The sequence below is a fragment of the Epargyreus clarus genome, unplaced genomic scaffold, assembly GCF_041222505.1.
Source record: "Epargyreus clarus isolate Ecla_fem2 unplaced genomic scaffold, WU_Ecla_fem_2.2 ptg000036l, whole genome shotgun sequence".
Lineage (NCBI taxonomy): Eukaryota > Metazoa > Arthropoda > Insecta > Lepidoptera > Hesperiidae > Epargyreus > Epargyreus clarus.
This window is the reverse complement of record NW_027332241.1, coordinates 6,279,877-6,292,662: the sequence shown is the minus strand read 5'-3', so window position 1 is coordinate 6,292,662 and position 12,786 is coordinate 6,279,877. Positions and strand designations below refer to the sequence as shown.

Below are 12,786 nucleotides of genomic sequence, written 5' to 3'. Positions count from 1 at the left end.
GGTAGGAAAGGCGTGGGGAGCCAGTCTCCTACGCCCGGTTTGTCGGCTGCGGATTGGGAGGGCCGAGGTCTCTCTCCCACTCCGCAGCCTCCTTCTGCGAGATAACTTCCTCACAGAAGGATTTTATAGCTTTTCAAGATCTCTCGATCCCGACCACAGCTTTTACTACGACGGGGAGCGAGAGGTCTGGCCCCTCCGCAGCGATGAGTACACGGATGCACCGCTACCCCTGAGGACTAAGCTGGAATGCCTCGGAAAAGTACGTCTCCCTTACACACTTCAAACCAGAACACAGCAGCGCTACACCGCTGTTATAAGGCAGAAATAAAACCTGGATAAGAGAACATAAAGAAAAATATTTACAACTAGAATTAACTGACAGTTTCGCCAAAGCTCAGACGTTTTATCTATCCCTTGGCAACGGTACTTTTTTAGGGATGAAAGCTACCCTATGTCCTTTTCTGAACCCCTGACAACGTGTGTACAAAATTTCATGACAATCAGTTATGTAGTTAAGGCGTGAAAGTGTGACAAACAAACACACACTCGCATTTATAATATTACTAGCTGACCCGGCAAACGTTGTGTTGCCATATAAATAAAAAATGTTAAGGGCGAACAACACTTATCACTTAGGGGTATGAAAAAAGATAGTAGCCGATTCTCAGACTTACTGAATATGCATATAAACTTTGGTGAAAATCGGTAAAGCCGTTTCGGAGGAGTACAGTAACTAACATTGTGACACGAGAATTTTATATATAAGATTTATTAAACAATATCTTAAATGTCATACGAATATTTTAATGACAACTTTCAATATTGAAATTGAAAATTGAATTTGAATAGTATAATTGACAAATTAATAATTATAATTGACATTTTTATGACTAATTGACACTTTCTAAGTTTTTAGATTTGACTGACCTATAGACGCTTTACGAAACGACTATGTTTTATATAATATGGAGTAGCAGACGAGCATGCAGTCCACCTGATGGTAAAGTTACTGCCGTCCATGGACATCTGTAATCGACCAGATAGGATTAGATATTTGTACCTGAGGTCGGCCACAGATGCGCCACTACCCCTGACTAAGCTGGAACGGAAAAATATATCTCCCTTACCACACCCTTCAAACCGGAACATAGCAGCGCTCAACACTGCCCCACATAACCCTGTGTCGCTCCCAAGGCATCGGGTACCTTTTGAAGGTTTCCCCCTCGTCAAAAAAAAAAGGATTAGATATTTGTACTTGAGGTCGGCCACAGATGCGCCGCCCCTGAGGATTAAGCTGGAACGCCTCCGAAAAATATGTCTCCGTTCAATCCGTTCAAACCGGAACACAGCAGCGCTACACTGCTGTTGTGAGGCAGGAATAGATGTGGCGGTGGTGCCGCCGGAGTCGAACCACAAAGGGTTGATTACAGGTATACGGGTGGCAGTAGCCACTTACCATCAGGTGGACTGCATGCTCGTCTGCTATATAAATTACTTGAAACATGAACAATAACTTAGATTTTACTTATTCTACAAACCTTAGGATTTATTTCCGCTCTGCTTACGTTTGCACAATGACTTATTAATGCCTTATAACTGGGTTATAACCGTAATGGTCAGTTGAACCCGAGTGCGATATGATTTATAAGGGTTTAGTACTGTTAACTGGTATAGTCAGCCAAACTTCTAGTCCACTCTGAAGTTGTTGCGCGCAGTACCCTTACCAGGAGTTTTTACGTTTCGACAAATACGACTGTTTTGGTATTTGTTTACGTATTTGCCCATACAAATTCCAATCAACGCTCCTAGCGGATTGTGTCAGAACTAGGAAATCGTATGGGCCAATACGTAAACAAATACCAAACAGTCATATTTGTCGAAACGTAAAAACTCCTGATAAGGGTACATGTAGTCAGAGAGCCAATGCGGTCAAACACAACTACAAGCATATACTCCGTAGTAACGTAAGGGCACACTAACTGCGCTATGTACCCGCGGGCGAGAGCGGGCAGCGGCGGTGCCCCCGCGCTGTCTTTTCCCGCTAATGTCTACAATTTGCTGTTGCGACGCGACTCGCTTCTACATTCAGAGCGGACTAGAAATTTGGCGCGTGCTCTGTTACTGCTGCATCAACCCCAAATAAGATTAGGCGCCTATCTGTCGGGCACGGACGTTTTGACCTGAGGACTAAGCTGGTACGCCTCGGGTAACCACATCTCCCTTATCACACTTTGGGAGGTTTAAGGCTCTTTAGGATTGAAGCCCTAACGCAGTGATAATGGTTGAACCTCGGCCTCTTGATCAAGGTACAAATCCCAGACGTACGTATGGTTTCACAAAGTTATATGCGTATTATAAATTCATTATGACGATCCACGTGGCGGAGCGGTCACCATACCGGTCTGACGTGCAAAGGGTCCCGGGTTCGATCCCCGGCCAGACAGATATCTAAATGATGAATTTAGATTTCCGATTCTGGGTCTGGGTGTTTATGTATTTGTCTTATGTGTGTGTCCATGGCATCCACGACACAGGGAATCCTAGTGTGGGGCTGTGAGTGTAGAAAGCGTTTATTTATTTATTTATAATCACTTGCTTAAGCGATGAAGGAAAACATCGTGGGGAAACATGCATGCATGCATACCTGAGTAATTTATATTAAAAAAATCGTCCTTCATTAGAATCATATATTGTCATCGGTTCTTGAGAAGTGTAAATTTTTTTCCGTAAAAATCGAGTTCAAAGTACTGTACGAAGTACAAAAAATGCTAAAAAAACTAATACGAGTTTTAATAAAATTATGTCATATATTAATTATTGTTACGACTCGCACTTCGCCATTTTTTATTAATTTAATTAGTTATGTATATTCAATTATGAGTTCCTGGAACAAACTAGTTTATTCTAGAGATATTTATCTATAAAAATGTCTATCTAACTATTATTTCTAGAATTCTGCTATAACTTAGACAAAACAAACAAATTTAAACTTCAACCCCTAATATTTTACTTAAATATTAGGGGTGGTAGATCCCTTTGTGGTTCGACTCCGGCGCCGTCCACACCTATTTCTGTTATAGCTCTTATAACAGAAATAGGTGTGTTGTGTTGTTGATGTAGTCACGCACTAAAGAAGGATTAAGTATTGTACCCCTAAGGGGTTTTAATTAGGGGTTGAAAGTTTATTTAAAAATACTGCTGATTTTGCAGCAAGCACTATGAAGATTTGTATTAGGTTTTCTGTTCAATGATTTTGTGAAATCAACCCCTAAAGGGTTATTATATTATTTAATAGTTTACGCATACAAAGTCGCGCGTAAAACCTAGTATGTTTATATCCTTATCCTTACTAATATTATTAATCCGAAAGTAACTCTGTCTGTCTGGTTGTCTCTTCTTCACGCCCAAACCACTGAACCGATTTTAATGAAATTTTGTACAAAGATAGTCTGAGACCCGAGAAAGGACATAGGATAGTTTTTATCCTGGAAATCCTACAGGAACTAGGGATGGCGATCTAAGATGGACTAATCGGAGAATCGATCTTTTGGACCTAAAACATCGATTATTTTAATCGATATTAGTAAGGATTTAATCGTAAACTATGCATTTGATCAAGTGATGATCTTTAGCAAAGTTGAAGGTACGAATTTTCAGTTTTATGTATGTTAGTATGTTATATTATTTTCTTTTAAACGCGGGCGAAGCCGCGGTCCAGAACTAGTTTTTTTATAAACCACCCATATAAGGCATACATTAGTCAAAGTCTAGGTAAAAAATTATGAACCAAACTAGATCTAATTTATATTCAGACACGTAATATGCAAATTTTATGTATGCAGTCAAAAATAGATAAATCAGTATTGGGGAAGTTACCTTTTATTAATTTTGATTTTATAATTACCGGAGTCTATTTTTTTACTGCTGTGGCACTACTGTCACACCAATTTCTGTAATAACAGCAATGATATAATCTGAAGTGTTCGGCTTTGAAGGGTGTGCTAAGAGAAATATCAGAGACATTTCAAATTAGTCCTTAGGGGTTGCAACGTTATAGTCGACCTCAGATAAAACTCCGATCTTATCTGGGGTTGAATATAGTTGTCCATACGGCAGCCACTTACCATCTAATGGACTGCTTGCTTTTTGCTACTAAAAAAACCTGAAACCAAATTCCTTATCAATGTCTCGCCGGGAAGTGAACCCGGAACCACGCAGACCGGTAATGACGTACATATCTGTGTAATAAATAATTCATAATATTATTTACATATCTAACAATATAAAAACATTTTACATCTAATAGTAATATGTATTTCGTATGTAAAAAATGCTAAATTTTATACCCAATTAGTCTTATCATTCATGAATCTTATGAAACATTCTGTTTGTACAATAATTCACTAACATTGTAATTTAAACTAGTAATTCCCGCGGCTTTTTTTATAATATAGGAGTAGCAGACGAGCATGCAGTCCACGTGAGACTGTGGTAAGTGGCTACTGCTGACCATGGACATCTGTAATCAACCCTAGATAGGATAAGATATTCCTACCTGAGGTCGGCCACAGATGCGCCGCTACCCCTAAGGACTAAGCTGGAACGCCTCGGAAAAGTCTGTCTCCCTTACCACACTTCAAACCGGAACACAGCAGCGCCTAACACTGCTGTTATTAGGTAGAAATAGGTGTGGCGGTGGTGCCGATGGAATCGAACCACAAAGGGTTGCCAGCAGAAGTTAAAACTTTCGAAACCTAACCTGAATAATAAAATATAATAAATAAATAATGAAACCAACACCCATTGACATATTGTTTCTATGCTGACACCGGATGTCATCTTGACTTTTGCTTTGCTTTGCCATCTTACGAAATTTCGATCAGGCCACGTGTCCTGACTCCAGTTTAACACAACCATCACAAAAAGCATAACGCCGCTAAGGATATTTTACTTCAAAATAACATGACATACATACAACTGCAAAGTACCTTCATTGGAATGACAGTGGCGCCATCTGTCAAAAATTGGTCGCACCAACTCAGAAACCTTCGTGGGCTCATGCACAACAACTTTGCTAAAGATCATCACATGATCATGCATAGTTTACGATTCTATAAAGGACATACAGACAATCATTTAATTTAATATGTATATATAGTTTTTGTAATTCATTTTAAATTTAACAATAGGTTTACGAAATTTAACAAAACATTGTTTATACGTATCATATCTTTTTATGTTATGTATAATTTTTTGGTAAAATAGAAGAAGCAAATAAGCATGCAGTCCACCTGTACCCTTACCATGAGTTTTCAAAACATCCCACAATTTTACGTTACGTTTACTCAATCCATTATTCTGTTCCGTTTGCTTCAGTAGACTGAGTAAACGTAACAATAAGTAAGTGCTCAAGTCTTTTTGTCTACCTCACAAGTTCGCAAAAAAGAGAGACAAAACATAAAGCGCCATTTTGTCAATTTAGACATTTAATGGTACGCTAGGGGTGCTGATTGGAAATTGTATGGGCAAATACGTAAACAAATACCAAAACAGGCATATTTGTCAAAACATAAAAACTCATGGTAAGGGTACTGATGGTAAGTGGCTACTGCCGCCCACGGACATCTGTGATTAACCAGGGATTAAATGATTCCTACTTGAGGTCGAACACAGATGCACCGCTACCTTTGAGGACTAAGAAATACCTCGAAAAACTATTTCTCCCTTACCACACTTCAAACCAGAACATAGAAGCGCTTAACACTGCTGTTATTAGGCAGAAATAGATATGGCGGTGGTGCAGGCGGAGTCGAACCACAGAGGGTTCTACCACCTTCAATTATTCGAAAAATCTGTCAACAGTCGATTGTTTATCCGTCTAAGGCCTCCAATCCCGGAGCGCTATGACATGGGGCTCTTCAAAAAAGGTGCAAAAAGAGCTCTCCTTCAAAGCCGGCGATGCAATGGCGACTCCTCTGCTGTTGCAAATGTCCATAGGCGACGTTAACTACTTTCCATCAGGTAGCACGTCTGCTTTATCAACGTCAGGTTCAAATATAAAGAAAAAAAAAATCTAAGAAATTAATCTAATTTTACGAGCTTTGACAAAGCAGGGGAACTTATGTTTATGAAGGTGGTAGAATCCTCTGTGGTTCGTCTCCGGCGGCACCACTGACACACCTATTTCTGTTATAACAGCAGTGTTAAGCGCTGCTGTGTTCTGTTTTAAAGAGTGTGGTAAGGGAGACAGACTTTTCACAGGCGTTGCAGCTTAGCCCTCAGGGCGCATCTGTGACCGACGTCCGGTAGGAATATCTAATCCTATCTGGGGTTGATTACAGATGTCCATGGGCAGTAGCCACTTACCATCAGGTGGACTGCATGCTCGTCTGCTACTCCTATATTATTATTATAAAAAAGACCTTTGGATGCCTCCCAGGACCAGAGGCCTGGAGCGGACCACTGAACCCTTAGTCCACCAGTTTGCCCAGCAATGGGACTAAATTGTTGATGTTCTTCTTTTTCAGACCACGAATGCCACACCGCCTAAACCATGGGACATAAGCAGTATCTCGCGGTAGGGCAGGCGGTGGGCGGGCGGCTGCTCGGGCTCCCAGGGCGCCGCCCTCCACCACTCAGCATGCTCATATCACACCGCGGCGCGAGAGCTCATGGTAAGTGACTAAATATTGTAGTTATATAAATATAACAAATCTATATTAATGTTATAAAGAGGTAAAGTTTGTAACTTTGTTTGTTTGTAAGGGCTAATCTTTGGAAATACTGAACCGATCATGGAAATTCTTTCACAATCAGAAAGCTACACTATTCAGGAGTGCTATAGGCTATATTTTATTATAATTGAATAAAAAGCGGACGAAGCCGCGGGTACTGCTAGTAAATAAAATAAGCAGTGATAACCTAGTGCGTAAGAAACTCGGCCTCTTGATCGACGGGTCCGAGGTTCAAGTCCCAGCCACGGACCTTAGATTTTTCAAAGTTATGTGCAAGTTAGAAATTAATTATCACTTGCTAAACGGTGAAGGAAAACATCGCAAGGAAAGCTGCAACCTGATAAGTCTTAAAAAATCTCAAAGGTATGTAAAGTCTACCAATACGCACTTGTCCAGCGCGGTGGACTATGACTTAATCCTTATTCTGAGAGGAGACTCGTGTCAAATGGGACAGTAATGGGTTGATGACGTATCTTAGTAGAGCTTAGCTAGTACAGATTAATCTCTCTTTCTCTCGCTCTCTCTCTCTCTGCTTCTCTCTCTCCCTCCCTCTCTCTACCCGTAAAATATTACAACGGAAACACAATTCAATTAAAAATATTTTAACAATTGTAAAAATAAATTTTAATGAATATTAATATGATATGACATTGAAATAATCTTGTTCTAACATCCTGAAATAGCAGTTGCACATGCTATTAAAAATTGTTTTATTTTAATTAGAATATAATAATATAATAACTTAATTAAAACCCGTCTAGTGCAACTGACGCACGTTTCCGTAGCACCCTTAGGGTATGAACGCACGGAGCGGTTTTTAAACGCAGCTTATTTATTTTAAATAAAACGATTTTTTTATAATATAGGAGTAGCAGACGAGCATGCAGTCCACCTGATGGTAAGTGGCTACTGCTGCATGGACATCTGTAATCAACCCCAGATAGGATTAGATATTCCTACCTGAGGTCGGCCACAGATGCGCCGCTGCCAGTAAGGACTGAGCTGGAACGCCTCAGAAAAGTATGTCTCCCTTACCACACTTCAAACCAGAACACAGCAGCGTTTAACACTGCTGTTATAACAGAAATAGGTGTGGCGGTGGTGCCGCCGGAGTTAACCACAAAGGATTCAACCTTCAAGTTGACCTCCATTGCAGCGGAAGCAGTTGACAAACTGTGGGTTGTCGACTGCTTACGGTGTCTATACATCGCACTATAAAGATGGCAACTATATTTTATTTTTACAAAATTTATTAAACTTGCTTTGTTAGTAAATAAAAATGTGAGAGTCAAAACTTGCAACAAATTTTTATATCACTGGGTGTATACCATACATGCCATGCCAACAAATGAAACCTCATAACCACTAGCTTTATGCCTAGACAGGGAGATTGCTGGGGAACAGGAGATAATAATGAAAAAAAGGATACAGATATTAATATTATATTTTCTTTTAAGGTGTAAATAAATGGTTTAGTTACAAGTAAAGCTAATATGAGAAGCATTAATAATGATGCAATAAAACAGTTAAACTGAGACAATATTTTTATTTAAACACTGGAATAACTCTAATTTCTATCCTATTCTATCTATTATATTATATGCTCCTATTAATTTAAAATAGAAAAACGACTGTGTAATTCATTTGTACAATATTTTAGGGTACCCTAGTTATAGAGAGCCATATTCAAATTTCAACACATTTAAAGTATACATTTTCAAATGAACAAAAGTAATTAAAATCTATAATGCAGTGACAAACAGCTGATATAGAATCCGCCATTTTATTAGCGTTTACGTTTTCTTCAGGGTCGGCGCGATCGCTCACTATGACATTTATCTTAGAATACGCTTCGCTAAACAATTTGACAAAAAAGTCAAAAGGTTGTCAAAGGTTGTCATTTGTATGGAAAAAAAGCAATGACATGAGCATTGTAGAATCGCTAGCGTTCTATTCTATCGTGTAACTTGGCTACGACTTTTCTACTTCGCTATTTTGATCACGTGATCATTGATAATTTCATACATTTTAGCGTTTCTATAGCGTTTCTACAGCGCAAGCGACTGTAGAATGTCAACTTGGCTAGCCCCCCAGTTTACCCCAACTAATTGTAGGTACTTAAATTTCGCATTCATGTTAGATTTAGTTCACAATGTGTGAATAGTTTCGTGACGTCATTCTTAATCCAATATGGCTGACGTCCAATGACGAACCAATTATTTTTCTGGACTCCAATAATATGGGTATTAAATCTAAATATATATAACTCAAAGGTGACTGACTGACATAGTGATCTATCAACGCACAGCCCAAACCACTGGACGGATCCGGCTGAAATTTGGCATGCAGGTAGATGTTATGACGTAGGCATCCGCCGAGAAAGGATTTTGATCAATTCTACCCCCAAGGGGATAAAATAGGGGATGAAAATGTTACTTTGTAACGCGAGCGAAGCGGCCGGCAAAAGCTCGTGGAATTATATGTTGAGAAGAAAAAGCTTGATTTTAAACGTTTTTAAACATAAATCTTAGATGCGTAAAATACATACATTGATCACTTCTAACAAGAAACTGTAAATAAAGTTCCGTAAAAAGTTTTGCCACGTCTCCGTTCTAAAATGTCCCTAAAATGTTTGAAATATTTATTTATTACGCAAATTACATAGTATTATAGTCGTCACAATTTAATAGGCCCATTTTGACACATGCCATCGCTACGACACTAAGCATGTGCCACATAAATCGATAACTAAAGAAACCGATTTTTACCACAAATCGATTACAACTCCCATATCGTCCTGTTTATATTACTTAATATTTTGTAAACAGAATATTTGTTTAGTATTTTTCTAAATCATCTTAAGATTTAATAAAAAAAAAGAAAAGAAAATAAATTATTTCGTTATTTAAAAAATTAATCATTTTCAGAAGATTAAATAAAGCATGTCCGTGCTATCGTAATCTGTGTTTATTTTTTTCATTTTAACAATCACTAAGGAACAAAGTCTCGATTATTTGAAAGTTAATCGATTATGGTTTCTTCCGAATGGTTTGAAGCTGCAAGCTGTAGCCGTAAATTGTCGTAAGCTGCTAAATTACCCGACTGATATAACATTGCAACGACGCCCTATGATACTTTTTGATGTAGGATAAATTGTTTTCTGGACACATTTTAATTGAAATAAAATGTGTAATACAATTTATAAATTTTACTAATTATTATTGTTAATAAATTATTTCGTAATTGTATGTCTAGAAGTATTTGACTTTCCAATTACGTGTTATGCGTTCATACAAAGTTAGTTCAAAAATTTTATGACATTAGGATGGCATGTGTCAAAATGGGCCTATTAGATTGCGGCGACTATAGTTATTTATACGTAAATTTTCTCTAATTTTCTCTAATATGTTTTTTATTTGTCAAGAATTCAAACAATAAATGATTTTGTGGCATTCAATCTCAAGGCGGTGAAGTATCTTTCTATTTTACTTATCAAAGTCATAAATGTAGGTGCGGATGATAACTGCTCCGTTAGTACTAAGCCTTAGATATTTGTAAGTATTTTTAGTATTAAGAGCGAGCAAAAACGGCAAAAAACGCTGGATAAAACCAGTCTTGTATTGGGACCCCCTTTTTTACTTTCTTTATTTTTAGTACTTGCCATATTATAGCGATTATAATCATACTTACTCTGTAAAATATAAGACTTCTACATTTAATCTATACTAATATTATAAAAACTTTGTTTGTTTATTTGATTGTAATGAATAGGCTCAAAAACTACTGGACCGATTTTAAAAAATTTTTCACCATTCGAAAACTACATTATCCACGAGTAACATAGGCTATTTATTTATTTTAAGGTTCACCAACACAAGATACATCGTCGGTGCTTAATTTCTAACATATAATATATTGTTCAATCATCATCATCATCATCAACCCATTACTGTCCCACTGCTGGGCACGGGTCTTCTCTCAGAATGAGAAGGATTAGGCCATAGTCCACCGCGCTGCACAAGTGCGTAATGGTAGACTTCACATACCTTTGAATTATTTTTTTTTACAAATCAGGTATACAGGTTTCCTCACGATGTTTTCCTTCACCGTTTAACAAGTGGTAAGTGATTTCTAATACGCACATAACTTTGAAAAATCAGAGGTGCGTGCCTGAGATTTGAACCTCGGACGAGTTTCTTAACCACTGGGCTATCACCATTGTTTAATCGTGTTTTTGCAATTACAGGTGAACACGGCTTACATATTTATTTTCACAAAAAATCCTTATAATCATTACGTAGGTACTACATAATTATTATAAGTAATTATTTTATAATTTTACAGAGTAGCCTTTAGTCGCTATAACACAAAATACTAAAAATAAATAAATAATGAAAGGGGTTTACATAGGAAGAAACTTGTATTTTTCGGCATTAGTCGATTTATCTATTGAACTTCTTTAGTTGCATATAACAATACTAAAAATACTATTTACTTCAATGCGGAGGGTAATGTTGTTCGAGCGTATGTATGTGTGTGTCATTCTTTGTCACGCTGCAACACAAACGGCTTGACGGATTAACATATGAGGTGTCGTTGGATTCGTCTAATGTGGGAGTGACATAGACTATATTACTTGCCTCTTCAGTTGATTATTTTAAATCATGTTTTTATTTTTAATAACAATAATCGGCTTCAGGTAGAACCTGTTCATATACTACATATGGAGTCTGACGGTGGTAGAACCCTTTGTGGTTCGACTCCGGCGGCACCACCGCCACACCTATTTCTACCTAATAACAGCAGTGTTAGGCGCTGCTGTGTTCCGGTTTGAAGGGTGTGGTAAGGGAGACAGAAATTTTCCGAGGCGTTCCAGCTTAGTCCTCAGGGGTAGCGGCGCATCTGTGTCCGACCTCAGGTAGGAATATCTAATCCTATCTGAGGTTGATTACAGATGTCCATGGGCGGCAGGAGCCACTTACCATCAGGTGGACTGCATGCTCGTCTTCTACTCCTATATTATAAAAAAAAAGAGTTGGTTACAGATATCAATACGGCAGTGACTTACCATCAGGTGGACTGCATGTTAATTAGCTATTTCAATCTTAAAAAAATCGGTTTACTGTAAAGTGGTTCGTCGTGCTGTAAGTTGAACGTGACAACGTCATAAGAAAATACTGATGGAATGGTTGCATTTGGCATTTGCCAATTTGTCAAACGCTGCCGAACGCGGAGGCCGATTGTGCCTCTTTGTCGCTCGTTCCGCGCTCTCGCTTGCACTTCAAGCCTTAAATGGAACGCCTCAGAGCGAGGTAACGCCGCATGAGTCATGTTTTTTGGTGCGTGCAACCGGTTCCATGGAACTATAACACGTTGTCACGTCAAAAAAGGGAAATAATAGGTAATAAAAAATAAGGATGTAGGAACAAAATAGACCTCCAAAAACACAGCAATACTTAATATGGCAGCAATAAGTGATGACTGTACAATCGAAGAACTCTTTAAAATTAAATATTACAAAATAATATTACGTAAACAATATTTTCTAACCTGCCGAGTTTACATGCCTAAGTTTTGCGTGCGTCATGTATTGTGGCTAAGTTATAAGCTTACAGCGATTAGCGGGTGTTCATATAAGCTTAGCGATTATATATTTATTTATTGTCAAATAGAACGGTTTACAGAACCAATTATACTAATTGACAGACACAAATTAAATGATAATATAAAACAATTCGATGTCCACATAAATAATAAATAAAAAGTAAAATAAAACAAAAAATAAATAAAAAAAATAAAAAAAAAAATAAAAAAAAATGTGAGCCGTCACGGGACGCCTGGCAGATGTGAAACATCGACATTATTTTGTAAAAGTAATATGCAGAAAAGAACATATTGTGATAGGAACTAAATATGTCATAATGATAAAATAAAATATTACGATTTTTTTCCAGATAACGATGACTATTTATTGAATAAACATTTATTTTCATTAAATATCGCACAGTCGATTGCGCATGGGGACGCGTCGCCACACCGTACACACTACTGC

General features: G+C 37.9%; 1 protein-coding gene across 1 annotated transcript in view; it reads left to right on the top strand.

Moving 5' to 3' along the window:
- The window catches only part of dsb (scavenger receptor class B member debris buster), a 120,849-nt gene that overhangs the window by 65,418 nt on the left and 42,645 nt on the right, over positions 1-12,786 (top strand). The window contains exon 2 of the mRNA XM_073092336.1: positions 6,528-6,674. Coding sequence (XP_072948437.1) covers positions 6,554-6,674 — 121 coding nt within the window. The 5' untranslated portion in view covers positions 6,528-6,553. The remainder of the gene's footprint in view (positions 1-6,527; positions 6,675-12,786) is intronic.